Here is a 14,079-nt window from a genome sequence, read left to right as displayed (position 1 = left end):
AGTAGCTGAGCCATTGCTGGGTACATTCTGTTGCCTCCCCGTGTTGTTCCCTGCTGTGCCATTGTCTAGAATGCCTTGCAGCCTGCCTCAACACAATGAAGTCATCTTACCAGTCGATACCCTGACTCGTGAAGTCACCCTTCCTTGTGTATTTGGAGGATTAGGCTTGATTGAGGCTCAGGTTCTGAGCTCTCTGAAGGTGTCTTGATGCTGGCACATCAAGAACCAGATGCCACCCTGATCATAAGGAAGACAGACCCAGGACTTCCATATGAATTGGATATAGTCTTCTTTTTTTTTTTTTTTTTTTGAGACGGAGTTTCGCTCTTGTTAGCCAGGCTGGAGTGCAATGGCGCCATCTCGGCTCACCGCAACCTCCGCCTCCTGGGTTCAGGCAATTCTCCTGCCTCAGCCTCCTGAGTAGCTGGGATTACAGACACGCGCCACCATGCCCAGCTAATTTTTTGTATTTTTAGTAGAGACGGGGTTTCACCACGTTGACCGGGATGGTCTCGATCTCTTGACCTCGTGATCCACCCGCCTCGGCCTCCCAAAGTGCTGGGATTACAGGCTTGAGCCACCGCGCCCGGCCGGATATGGTCTTCTGACATGCACACTACTAATGGATCCTGTTGTTACCCTAAAGCTCTAGAACTACACAGGGCCAGACACAGGCATTTCCTGTCCTCTGAAGAGCCACTGGACCCAGCACAAAAGGAGTCTAGAGCTCTCTGAACCTATGGAACGGCAACCAAAAGCATGCCCAGGTTTTGAGTTAAGCCTCATGAGTCTCCCTTTTCCTTGACAGTGTAGAACTCTGCAGCACAGCACCAAGTGAATGAGAGCAGAAGCCTCAGGACAGAACTGAACCCACCGGCTTGAGCCAACAGCGCTGCCAGGGGTTCAATCCACCTGATCCATGGAATATTCTCTTTGATCACTGGTGAGGGATTCAGAGCACTGCTCATCATGAGACATCACCCTATCCAGGTCAATAGCCTATTAGTAGGGACAGCATGTTACAAAATGCATACAGATTGTCACCTGCCCCAGCTGGAAGCAATGGTTTCATTGCCCCAGATTCAGAACTGATTTAAACTAGGTCTCTCCTGAGGAATCGGAACCAAATTCGAGTGCTTTGTGAGTGCAAGGATTTAATGCAGACAGACATTGCGGGTAAGTCAAGGGAGATGCCCCAGCCACTGGGCAAATTCCTCTGACTCCTCTCTGATAGAACTAATTCTTCTTCTTCAGTTCCTGGATCCTAGAGCCAAGATCCTTAAGGTCTGAGTACAAATTCCGCTTCAGGATGGCGCTGCTGCACAGCAGGGCACCTTGCAGAGCCCCGACCAGCCCACAGGTGAAGATATCCTGGCCTAGGAGGCAAGAGCAGAGGCCCTGAGTGTGCACCCAGGCAGGCCCAGGCCAGGGTGGGGCCCTGGTGCTCCTCCCTCCTCATGAGGGACCCCCAGAGCTGGCTCCGATCAGGACCAGGGCCATAGCCTGCCCAGGCAGCCCTGCTTAGGGGATGGGAGGCTGCAGGGGACAGCAGGGCCTGAGGACAGGAACAGAGGACACTGGGCAACAGAGGCTCGGGGTCTCAGGTCCTGACAACATGGGGCAGTGAGTACCTGTCAGGTAGAGGTTGGGGATGGGGCTCGGGGCCCTCAAGGAGGCCATCACACGAGGGTGCAGGCGGCCCAGGTCATGGCCAGCCCCGTAGCAGGCACCTCGGGGAGCAGCCAGATAGAACTGGTTGGTGAGTGGAGATCCTGCAGTCACACTCTCCACCTGAGGGCACAGAGGGCAGCCAAAGGGTGGGCGGGAATGTGAGATCCCGGCTCCCCTCCCTCTTCTCTCTCCCATGTGCTGACTGCAGGGGTGGGTGCCCCGTCCTTCCCTGGGGCTCAGGTGTCTTGGGGCCTGATTCCCCCGTGTCAAGGAAAGTGCAGAAATGGCAGCATGAGGTCCGTCACCACCCCAAATACTTTACCCCCTACCTTTCCCTCCAGCTGTGGGAACAGTTTCATGACCGCTGACATAGAGGCTTCCACAAATGAGCTTTTGAAGGTCTCATAGTCACTGCCTCGCTTTCCCTTCAGCTCCGCTTGCCACTCCTCAAACCACTCGTAGGTGCTGGGTATGAGCACGATCATGTTGGAGCGGTCTGGGGATCAGGGCCAGTATTAACTGCTGCCCAGCTCTTCCTTCCACCCCCTCACCCCAACTCCAGGCTCCACCGGGACCTACAGCCCTACCTGGGAATCGGTTCTCCCAGGTCGGGTCCTTGGCTGATGGGGAAGAGATGAAGAAAAAAGGGATGTGTTGTGCAGCCTCTTCCCTGGGCACTGAGACATAGCGCTCCATCCTGCGTGGGAGAGGAACGTGGCCGTGATCTCCAGGCTTTTGTCCTCAAAACCCCAGCATCACTGCAAGGACTGCTTATCCCTAGGGACTCCCCAAATGGGTGAAGCTGAGCCACAGCCTTGGGATGGCAAACTTCTAGGCGCCAATTGGAAATTGCCCCCTTCCTCCCATTCCATATCCTCTGCTCAGTCTCTGAGTCAAGCAGGGAGGCACCGGCCACACACACCACATGCACACACACACACACACACACACACACACACACACACACACACGCATATGTGCGCACGCCTTACGCTTGGTCCAGGTCCGTGTCATAGTAAACATAGTAGTTGGTGGATAGCAGACCCAAATCTTCCTTGTTGCCTCGCAGGCAGATGAAGACAGAGATCATGCTCAAGCTGGGCCGCACCAGTCCCAGCTGCTGCTTCACACCTGCCAAGGGGAGTGGTTGATGCCTGTGTGGACTGAGGCCACAGACGGCCACTCCCTGCTCCCTGCAGAACCTCAGGGTGCCCGCTCACTGCATCTTGAGACTTACACTCAACTGCCAGGCTGGGGACCAGGCCACTTTTACAGCTTTTGTTTCAACTTGGTGTTGGCGGGGAACTGCTCTTCTGTCTCCTCCTGCCTGGCAAGGACACCACCCCAGGTTCCTACTCTTCCACCTCCCCACCTCTGCTCCGAGCCCCTTCAGAGACAGGTGACACCCAGCTCTGGCAGCCCTCATGAGCTGGCTCAGCCCCTGCAGGAAGGTCAGGCTGGCTGACCCCCATCTTCCATTTTGTGTCTTGAAGTGGGGAGCGCATGACTGGGCTCCCTCCCATGAAGACCACACACATGAAGAGCAGCTAATTACCAGCCTGATTGCCCTATTAACTTCTATGCAACTGTCAAGTGAGTGAAGATGCATATTTCCTAGTGTGCTGTGAGAACACAAGGCCTCCAGAGCGCAAGCCATGCATGCATGTGAGTAAAGGCCGGTAGCCTGACTGGCGCTTGGCATCTCAGGACTCGGCTGGAGGGAGGAGGGAGGAGGGAGGAACTGCACTATGGGCCACAGTCACTGTGGGGCGCCTGATGTTCCCCAGACCGAAAGAGCTGGGCTTCTCCACCCCTCAGCAGATGTCCTGAGACCGGTGTTCTGGAAACCGCACTCACAGATCCTTCTGTGGTCTTCCCATTCTGGGGACAGCTCTGTCACCTGCCTGAGGGATGGCAGGCCCCTTGGTCCTCTGCTTCATTCATTTAACCAAATATTTTTGAGACCCTCAGATTGTGTTCAGGAAGATTCACATGACCAGGGAAAACTGTAATCGGATGGTGAGAGGAGGGGAGGAGGGACAGGTGACTACAGCAGGGCTGCCTGGCCGGGACAGTGCCAGTGACGCAGTGTCAGTGTCCCATTCTGGGACAGGGGAAGAGGGAGATCAGCATCACAGAGAGAAAGGTAGGAAGTAACAAAAGCAGCGTCTGGGCTAGGCCCGGTGTCTCATGCCTATAATCCCAGCACTTTGGGAGGCCGAGGTGGGCAGATCACCTGAGGTCAGGAGTTTGAGATCAGCCTGGCCAACATGGTGAAACCCCATCTCTACTAAAAATACAAAAATTAGCTGGGTGTGGTGGCGTGCATCTGTAATTCCAGCTACTCAGGAGGCTGAGGCAGGAGAATTGCTTGAACCCGGGGACTGGAAGTTGCAGTGAGCCGAGATTGCGCCATTTCACTCTAGGCTGGGCAAAAGAGCAAGACTTCACCTCAAAAAAAAAAAATCCAAAAAACAAAAGCAGTCTGTCTGTGCATCACGCCCAGCCCCCTGCCCTTCCCCTGGGCAGTCTCTGCCTCACCTTCTCAGCTCCCTGGGTCTGAGAGAAGGGAGGCCCAAGCAGGCTGCAGGCCCAGCCACGTAGGGCAAAGGAAGGAGAGGGTGGTATTGGTGGAACCACCCTATGCCCTGGAGACAATCACAATTCCCATACCACCCAGTCTCATGAGGAAAGCCAGGACCTCGCTTTACCCACCCAGCCCACTCTGCTGTCCCTTTTCCTGGCACGTCAGGGAGCAGCTCCCAGGCCCACCCTCTGGAGTTAGGGTTCCTTCCCCTGCTTTCTGGCTCCTGCACTAGCCAAGGTTTCCGCCCCACCACATCCAGAGCTGCTCCATGCTCTCCACCTCCCGCCCCAGCCTAAGCCCTTCATCTGAGCCCCTCTGTCTCACCCCTGCTGGGTTACTGGTCACGTTTCCTTGGCAGCTCTGCTCCCCGTGGGCTGCCCTGCTCTCCTGATTCTCTTCCTGAGGCCTCTTCTCTGGAAGCCCCCTCAGACCAGAGGGATGGGAGAAGCTTGAGCTTTCCAATCAGACCAGCTAATCTGCTCAGCCCTGCCCCTTTCAGCTGAGTGGCCTCAGGACTGTAATTAATCTGTATGGGCCTCGGTTTCCCCAACTATAAATGCTAGGGTTAGGATGATGTTAGAGGTGGCATTCTCACCTTGCTGCTTAAGGACAATCAGAGGGCCGGCCAAGAAGAGAGGAAGCATCACCCACATGGAGCAAGTTGGCTCCAGAAGGGGACACGTTGGGGAGGCTACAAGAGGGACAGTGCAGACCCGCCTTTTACCTGGCAGACAGCGGGCGTTCTCCGGCAGTAGGTGCTCATAGGTGTTGAACAGTCCTGCGCTGGAGACCACAACGGGGCAATAGATGTTCACCAGCTCATGCCCCTTCTTCACACTGACACCTGCAGGCACAAGAGCTTGGCTGAGGGTCTGTGAGCTCCGGGGCAAAGAGGAAGGATCTCTCGCTGCCTATGCCCATTTTCTCAAACCCTGGAGTCCAGCTACCTAGGCCCAGGCAGAGCAGGCCCCTGGGAAACTGCAAAGTGAGTGGTACGTTCAAGTGCTTTCAGACTATCCTACAGCTGCTTTGTTTGGGCTTCCTTTCCCTAGGTGTGTGTGTGTGTGTACACTCTGTGTTTGAGCCAAATACCAGACAAAGCTCAAGGCCTAAAAAGCCCTTCCACTGGAAATCCAGGCCCTTTTCTCTGCTGCCAGAGTGGTTTCCAAATATTTTTTAAAACCCTTCAAATGGGCCAGGCGCGGTGGCTCACGCCTGTAATCCCAGCACTTTGGGAGGCTGAGGTGGATGGATCATGAGGTCAAGAGATCGAGACCATCCTGGTCAACATGGTGAAACCCCGTCTCTACTAAAAATACAAAAAAATTAGCTGGGCATGGTGGCGCGTGCCTGTAATCCCAGCTACTCAGGAGGCTGAGGCAGGAGAATTGACTGAGCCCAGGAGGCAGAGGTTGCGGTGAGCCGAGATCGCGCCATTGCACTCCAGCCTGGGTAACAAGAGCGAAACTCCATCTCAAAAAGAAATAAATAAATAACCCTCCAAATGGGGCTGGGCACAGTGGCTCATGCCTGGACTCCCAGCTGTTTGGAAGTCCGAGGTCAGGAGATTGCTTGAGTCCAGGAATTCAAGACCAGCCTTGGCAACATAGTGAGACTCTGTCTCTACAAATATATATATATATATATATATATATATATATATATATATATATATTTATAAATTAAGCTATATGGGGTTATGCACACCTATAGTCCTACCGCCTCAGCCAGAGGGATGCCTTCAGCCCAGGAGTTAAAGGCTACTATGAACTATGATGACGCTACTGCACACTAGCCTGGGCAACAAAGCGAGACTATGTTTCTAAAAAAAAAAAAAGAATGAATAAAATAAAATAAAAATAAAACCCTGAAATGATGCCTCATCCTGCATAAAAGAACCTCCAAAATCTTATAGCAGCCTGTGCAATGTGGTCCCTTCTGTGTGTCCAGCTCCATCCATCTCCGGTCACTCTCGCTAAACTCCCACTAAACTATTAGGTAGAACCAATATCAAACAGCTGAGAGTCAACCATTTCTTACCTACAAAATGAGAGTTTCTTATTATTCAACGTAATACTTCTGGATGCCTGAAAATGCTCAGTTTTCGTATCTCCATGCCTTTGTGTGCTGCTTCTCCTTTCTGGAATATTCTCCAACCTCATCTGCTTGCTAGCTTCATCTCACCCTTTATTACTCAGCTCTAATACCTGTGCCTCCCGGAAGTTTCCTATGTTCCACCATGCTGTCTGTTACCTCCATTCTTAGCACATGCCTCCAGATGGCATGTAAATAAATGCTGGGGGTTTTTTGAGACGAAGCCTCACTCCATTGCCCAGGCTGGAGTGCAATGGTGTGATCTCAGCTCACTGCAACCTCTGCCTCCTGGGTTCAAGCAATTCTTCTGCCTCAGCCTCTAAAGAAGCTGAGATTACAGGTGCCCACCACCATGCCTGGCTAATTTTTGTATTTTTAGTAAAGACAGGGTTTCACCATGGTGGCCAGGCTAGTCTCAAACTCCTGACCTCAGGTGATCTGCCTGCCTGGCCTTCCAAAGTGCTGGGATTACAGGCATGAGCCACTGCACTCAGGCTCTTTTATCTTAATCTTTTATTACCTAGCACTTAAAAAACAAACAGATATATCTGGATTGTATTTAACTCTGCTGATAAACCTACCTTGCTTCCTGGACCCCTTTCAGCTTGAAGAGAACTTGTTCACAGGTATCAGAGAAAACCTTTCCCAACTGATAGCCGCCTCTCTCTTACCATCCGGTAACTTATCAGTCTTCTCTACAAATGGATTCTCTGAGATCACTGATGGCCTTTTCTCCTTGATTTTTATTTTGCACTCGGCCTCCCACTTACCACCTCCTTGAAAGGTTTCTCTGATAAATGCACGTCTACACCAGCCCAGTTTTTCCCAGGCCTCTTTTCGTCTCCTTCCTTGGCTTCTTTAAGCACCCACTGGTGATGGAGGGCCTACTGTGTTTAACAGAGTCCTTGCACAGACCCTATCTTCCAAGAGTTCATTCATACTGGGATTCTGAGTCCCTATGCAGGTTACAGCATCAACCTGAGCCACAGATAGAGGGGAGGGAACCTTGCTGGCCTCCATACTGCCCTGTGGAATCCGAGATTACTCATTCATTCAATCCACCACTGAATATGCATTTATTGAGCCTCTAATATGTGCTAAGATTTGTATATAAAGTTAAAAAAGACACACTATCTACACTCAAGAAGACAATCATAGATTACTGGGTAGATAATTTTACCTATTAAATAAATGACTAAAAAGCTGGGTGCAATGGCTCACACCTATAATCTCAGCACTTTGGGAGGCTAAGGTGAGTGGATCACCTGAGGTCAGGAGTTCGAGACCAGCCTGACCACCATGATGAAACCCCATCTCTACTAGATACCAAAAATTAGCCAGCTGTGGTGGCGCATGCCTGTAATCCCAGCTACTCGGGAGGCTGAGGCAGGAGAATTACTTGAACCCAATGGGTGGGGGTTGCAATGAGCAGAGATTGTGCCATTGTACTCCAACCTGGGCAACAAGAGTGAAACTCCATCTCAAGCCAGGCGTAGTGGCTCACACCTGTAATCCCAGCACTTTGGAAGGCCAAGGGGGGTGGATCACTTGAAGTCAGGAGTTCAGACCAGCCTGGCCAACATGGTGAAACCCTGTCTCTACTAAAAATACAAAAATGAGCCAGGTGTGGTAGTGGGCACCTGTAATCCCATTTATTCAGGATGCTAAGGCAGGAGAATTAATTGAACCCAGGGAGCGGAGGTTGCAGTGAGCCAAGATCGCAGCATTGCACTCCAGCCTGGGTGACAAGAGCGAAACTCTGTCTCACAAAAAAAAAGAAAGAAAGAAAAGGAGTGTAACTCCATCTCAAAAAATAAAATAAAATAAATAAATACTGTTTCTTGGGGACCATGCAATTCCTTATCTTTCTTTTTTAACTTTTTTGTTTTAAAGAGATGAGGTTTAACCATGTTGTCCAGGCTGGTCTCAAATTCCTGAGCTCAAGTGATCCTCCAATCTCAGCTTCCCAAAGTGCTGGGATTACAGGCGTGAGCCACCATGCCTGGCCAATCTTTTATCTTTTCTGCTTCCTTTTTAGTTTTGAAGTAATCACTATCCCTGGACCCTGCTGTGGAACAGATTCTCACCTTTAGCCCCCATGAAGAAGTCAGTTCCCCTACTCATTCTGGTCTCAAAAAGACCCCAGGTCTCACCCACACCAACCCAGGGACCCAGAAGGGCAGGATAGGGTAGGGTAGGGCAGGGCTCTCACCACAGGCTTTCCCAGCTGAGTCCAGTAATATGCTCTGCACAGTGGCCTTTGTAAGGACAGCACCCCCAGCCCGCTGAATCACAGGAATGGTGTGAAAGGCAATTTCACTGGAACCCCCTCGGGGATAAAAGGCTCCTTTTAAATAGTGGTCAACCAGCAGGGCATGCATGGAAAAGGCCGTGTGGCTGGGGGTGACACCTGCAGAAGAAAGGAAGGGTGGTGAGCAGGCAAGAGCAGGCACCAGCACCATTGAGAAAGGGACTTGGATAACACACAGCCCAGTCTATCCGAGGATCCACATGTTCCCCAGGGTCCAAGGCAGCCAGAAGAGCCATTTCCATCCAGACGTGGGTTCCTTAGAGATCTTGGGGCCAGTAGGAATATCCTCCCTGCAAAGTACCATGCTGCCAAGAGCAGGGAGGACAGTGTTGGTTGAACTGAGAAATCAATCAGGGCATGGATCAAGAGAATCTTTAACCAGGAGTCCAGCAGGTGGCCAGACTTATTCACAAGCTCCAGAGGGCCTGAGGTTTATACTGCTCCATATCAGTCAGCCAGGCAGGGTGGAGAAGAAAGATTGAGAGGCAAAAGGGCAGCCCTTCCTCCTCCAGAAGCTGCCCAGAGCCCATGGCCAGTACCCACCGTAAGTGGGGAAGATGTAGCTGAGCACTGCCTGGAGCTCAGAGGAGGCCCCCAGCTGCTGCAGGACCTCAGCCAGGCTCTGGGTGGATGCGTGAAGGAATGAAGAGAAACGAGTCAGCAGCCCACACCTGTCGAGGAGCTGAACCACGGGCAATGGAAGGAATTTCAACAGAATGGCATGAGGGACTCCACTGGATACCACCTAGAGAGAACGAGGAACGAGTACAGGCCTCACTCCTGGGACTGCTGGGACAGAACTGCTATCCCCATAGCCTGGACCAGCCTGAGGATCCAGCAATACTTACCCCTGACTGAACTTTGTTGAATTTGGATTTTTTAAAAAATCTATACTCTGTGAATTTTTCCCATCCTACACTCAGATGAGTCCTTTTCTGCTTTCTTTTCCAGCTCAAATTCCTTTTCAAAAATCCCAATCTGGTCTCGGATGAAGTAAAAAGGAGCAGTGATCTGATTATCATGGAAGCCAGCCTAGTCAGGGAGGAGAGCAGGGCATCCTGCTCTCCAGAGGCTAGGGTGACAGCAGCAGCCGCGGAGCCAAGGCTCCAAAGAGAGAGAGACGGAGATCTGGGTGGACGCGGGTGGAGGCTGAGCTGAGAACAGATATGACCCTTCCTCCCTTCCTGCCTCCTCCATTGCACTCTCCACCCCCAGTGACTCCACCAGCAATGAAGAAAGTCAGCCTCGTCGGGAATAACCTCTGGGTCCTCAGCATGTCCACGTTACCTTAACCAGCTTTATATACTTGTCAATGATAGCTTCCTCCTGTGGAAACTTCTCCTTGAGGCCCTGAATGTAGGCTTTCTTTCCACTATACATAGGGTACTCCTTTGGGCCATTGGGCCCTTCCAGTACTACGATGTCAAAAGGAGAGGACAGTGGAGCCCAGTCCAGCTGCCCTTCAGTGATCTGGTCCAAGATAAAACGGCCAATGCTGCCCTCCTCCATGCGCCCAATGTAATGGATTCCTGTTGGGATATGAAAAACAAGGTGGTAAACAGATACGGGGACTGAGCCCTGAAAAGGTGGCTGAGGAAATAAGGTGGAAGAGGTTATCTGGCCTAGCCTGGCCAAGCCCATGCCCAGAGCGAGCTGCCCACCCTGTCTATAGGGAGGTGTCACAGCAGAAACCACCAGATCCCCACAGCAGAAACCACCAGATCCCTGCCCAGTTCAGCTCCTGGTAGCTGTACTGTCAGATAAGAAAAGTGCCCAGAGGCCAGGCATGGTGGCTCAAGTCTGTAATCTCAGCTCTGCTCCCAACATACAGCCATGCTTCCAACCCTTTTCCACACAAGCCTTACCTGTATCAAATTCAAGGCCATTCTTTCCAAAGGTATGACAGCAGCCCCCTGCCTTGGTATGTTGTTCCAGCACCAGGACTCGCTTACCAGCTTTAGCCAGAATTGCAGCTGCAGCCAAGCCCCCAAAGCCACTGCCAATTACCACCACATCCAGCTTCTCCGGCACTTGGCTGGTTGAAAAAGCTACAGCAGAAGGGCAAAAGGGTGGGTTTCTCAGGCAGGGGCAGGGAAACCAAAGAAGACTTCTCTAGCTTGTACAGTGCAAGAAACCTCTAGAGAAGCTGGCACAGACCTCTTGACTAACATGTTTCAAACATTTTACCTGGGAATACTCAGAACCAGCCAGGCAGATTTTGGGATTTTTTATTTGTTTGTTTTGTTTTTTGAGACAGCGTCTTGCTCTGGCCCAGGCTGAAGTACAAGTGGTGTGATCACAGCTCACTGCAGCCTTGAACTCCTGGCCTCAAGCAATCCTCCTGCCTCTAGCTTCTGAATAGCTGGGACTACAGGTGCATTCCACAATGCCTAATTTATTTTATTTTTTGTAGAGACGAAGTCTTGCTATGTTGCCCAGGCTGGTCTTGAACTACTGACCTCAAGTGATCCACCCACCTTGGGCTCCCGAAGTGCTGGAATTACAGGTGTGAGCTACCACGCCTAGCCCAAAAGCTGGGTTTCTTTGGAAGAAGCAGGGTCTGCAAGTAACAGTAGAGCAGCTGGGTCTTATGGTGGTTCTTCCAGGTCCTGATGGAAAGTCTTGGGCAGGACAGAATGGTTCAGAGGCTGCAGCTCTGAGAAATCACAGCACCAGCCCTTCCCATAGGGAAGGTCTGGGGGCAGTGCTGAGGGAGGCAGTACCTTCGCAGAAGACAAAACTGCACAGCAAGGCCAGGGGCGGTGGCTCATGCCTATAATCCCAGCAATTTGTGAAGCCAATGTGGCACGGATCACAAGTTCGGGAGTTTGAGACCAGCCTGGCCAGCATCGTGAAATCCTGTCTCTACTAAAAATAGAAAAAAATTAGCCGGGCATGGTTGTGTGCGCGTGTAGTCACAGCTACTCGGGAGGTTAAGGCAGGAGAATTGCTTAAACCCAGCAGGCAGAGGTTGCAGTGAGCAGAGATTGCACTATTGCATTCCAGCCTGGGCAACAGAGCAAGACTCCGTCTAAAAAAAAAAAGACAAGAAACAAAAAACCACACAACAAAACTGAATAGCCACTGGTGCTATATGGGTACTTCCAACATGAAATCTATTCTTTAACAATCACTAGCAAAGAAATGAGATCTCTAGAATGTTTCAAGATACAAGAGAACTTGACAAACTGCTTTTTTTGTTTTTAAGTTTTTAGAGAGATCAATAGTAAAAAAATACATTTCAGGCCGAGTGTGGTAGCTCACGCCTGTGATCCCAGTCCTTCAGGAGGTGGAGACCAACATGGCAACACCCCGTCCCTACTAAAAATAAAAAAAATTAGCCAGGCGTGGTGGCAGTTACCTGTAATCCCAGTTACTAGTGAGGCTGAGGCAGGATAATTGAACTGGGGAGGAGGAATTTGCAGTTAGATTGCACCACTGCACTCCAGCCTGGTCAACAAGAGTGAAACTGTGTCAAAAAAAAGTAAATTTCATATGTAAGTATATGAGATAAATATATGAAACAAGTTTCACAATGTAATATGTACTAGAACCATGTATAATGCACTTGGATATTTTCTTTTTTTTTTGTTATGGTAAGTTGCATAATTATTTCATTATTCTTTTCTTTTTTCTTTTCTTTTGAGATGGAGTCTTGCTCTGTTGCTCAGGCTAGAGTGCAGTGGTGCGATCTTGGCTCATTGCAACCTCCACCTCCCGGGTTCAAGTGATTCTCCTGCCTCAGTCTCCTGAGTAGCTGGGATTACAGGCACGTGTCAGCACACCCGGCTAATTTTTGCATTTTTAGTAGAGATGGGGTTTCTCCATATTGGCCAGGCTGGTCTCGAACTCCTGATCTCATGATTCACCTGCCTCGGCCTCCCAAAGTGCTGAGATTACAGGCATTAGCCACCGTGCCCGGCCAATATTTTCTATTCAACTGCATTCTAAAATGCTAGTTGTGGCTGGGTGCGATGGCTCACGCCTGTAATCCAACACTTTGGGAGGCTGAGGTGGGCGGATCGCTTGAGGCCAGGAGTTTGAGGCCAGCCTAGTCAACATGGTGAAACCCCATCTCTACTAAAAGTACAAAAAATTAGGCACGCACACCACTCGGGAGGCTGAGGCACAATAATCACTTGAACCCAGGAGGCAGAAGTTGCACTGAGTGGAGATCATGCCACTGCACTCCAGCATGGGCAACAGAGCGAGACTCTGTTTCAATAAATAAATAAATAATGCTAGTTGCAACTCACTAAATTGATTTCATAACCCACTAATAGATCACAACCTGGTTTGAAAAGCAGTTAAGCTAGTCATCTCATTTTTAGACCAGCCCAGGTAGGTGCTAATGGTTATGCAGTGAATTAGTGATGGAGTCCAAGCTAAAACTCAGTTCTCAGAAGTCCAGATGATTAGTCCTTCCACTTAGAACAGTACTGTCTCTGACTGTGGAGCAAGACATGACACGCAGAATTCTAAAATTTACAAGTGAGAGGGACTCTGTAGATCAAACAGGCGATCCATTATTATTTTTTTAAAGCAGCAGGACCCTTTAAGCCCTGGAAGCAACCACAAAATATGTTTTAAAGATGAGAGTGGAGAGCAGGTTCTGAGCCTGAGGCACTCTGTTGAACATCTGCCAAAGTTTCAGAACTAGCGTTCAATCCTATGAGTTGGGACCATACAAAGCCTGTTAAAATCACCTGACAGGCAGAACGCAATTTCCTATGCAGCTCGGGACACATTTCTGTGCGGCTCTCCCACACCCCTGAGCTTGCATGGGAGGGGAGGTGAAAAAGTTAAGGTCCTGGAACCAAGTGGAGGAAAGGTCTCTTATCTGTGCCGTGAGCCTCGGAGATTACAAGTGGCGGGGGTGGGGGTGGGGGGTACCAAGACTTTGCACACCGAGGACAGTGCCCGCGCCCTTGGGACTACTATTACTATTCCGGGGCCTGCCTGCTAGGGCAAAGGCTACTTACTGACAGTGTTGGACACTAAAGCGGGGCTCCTCCACTGCAAGGAAGCCCTCCCAGCACTCTACGTATGGGGAAACTGAGGCCCAGGTCTGGCAGCGGCTGCCTTGTCAAAATGAGAACGCAAATCTATGAGAATACCTGAAGCACACCCCCGGACCCCAGGGTACCTCGCGCTACCTTGTTTGAGAACCTTCTTCCTGGCCTCCTTGTCAGTCACCAGGGGTGCTGGTGGCCGTTTGACATCCTCGAAGAAGGGATTCGGGGAGCTGCCAGGGAACAGTCCCAAGTAAACTTTGCAGAGACCGGCCAGCAGCAGCACGGCCAGGAGCAGCACCAGCAGAAGCCACATACCGCAGGCGTCGAGTCGTGGAAATGGGCCAGCTGCGTCTGCGCTCAGCCTCTCTAGACTGTGGCTCCGCCCCGGCTAGTTCCCTTTC

At 51.0% G+C, this 14,079-nt stretch overlaps 1 protein-coding gene across 1 annotated transcript; it reads right to left on the bottom strand.

Moving 5' to 3' along the window:
• Positions 1–288: 288 nt before the first annotated feature.
• On the bottom strand, positions 289–14,078 carry RETSAT (retinol saturase). The gene is made up of 11 exons (XM_039463807.2): positions 13,820–14,078; positions 10,529–10,711; positions 9,951–10,192; positions 9,207–9,408; positions 8,565–8,762; positions 4,983–5,102; positions 2,664–2,802; positions 2,259–2,368; positions 2,001–2,167; positions 1,632–1,791; positions 289–1,376 (listed from the first exon to the last, which is right to left on the bottom strand). Exons 1-11 carry the CDS (start codon positions 13,989–13,991, stop codon positions 1,237–1,239), a joined length of 1,833 nt encoding a protein of 610 aa, XP_039319741.1. The 5' UTR covers positions 13,992–14,078; the 3' UTR covers positions 289–1,236.
• Position 14,079: the final 1 nt, after the last annotated feature.

Source organism: Saimiri boliviensis, chromosome 1, assembly GCF_048565385.1.
Source record: "Saimiri boliviensis isolate mSaiBol1 chromosome 1, mSaiBol1.pri, whole genome shotgun sequence".
NCBI classification, from domain to species: Eukaryota; Metazoa; Chordata; class Mammalia; order Primates; family Cebidae; genus Saimiri; species Saimiri boliviensis.
The sequence above is the reverse complement of the archived record's forward strand: the minus strand, read 5'-3'. Positions and strand labels throughout refer to the sequence as shown.

Coding starts and splice junctions, on each gene's coding strand:
- RETSAT (XM_039463807.2), bottom strand. CDS start 13,991: ATGTGGCTTCTGCTGGTGCTGCTCCTGGCCGTGCTGCTGCTGGCCGGT. Junction 2,803..4,982: donor GAACGCCCGCTGTCTGCCAG/GTAAAAGGCGGG, acceptor TCCCCTTGGCAG/GTGTGAAGCAGCAGCTGGGA. Junction 1,792..2,000: donor TCCCACAGCTGGAGGGAAAG/GTAGGGGGTAAA, acceptor CTGTGCCCTCAG/GTGGAGAGTGTGACTGCAGG.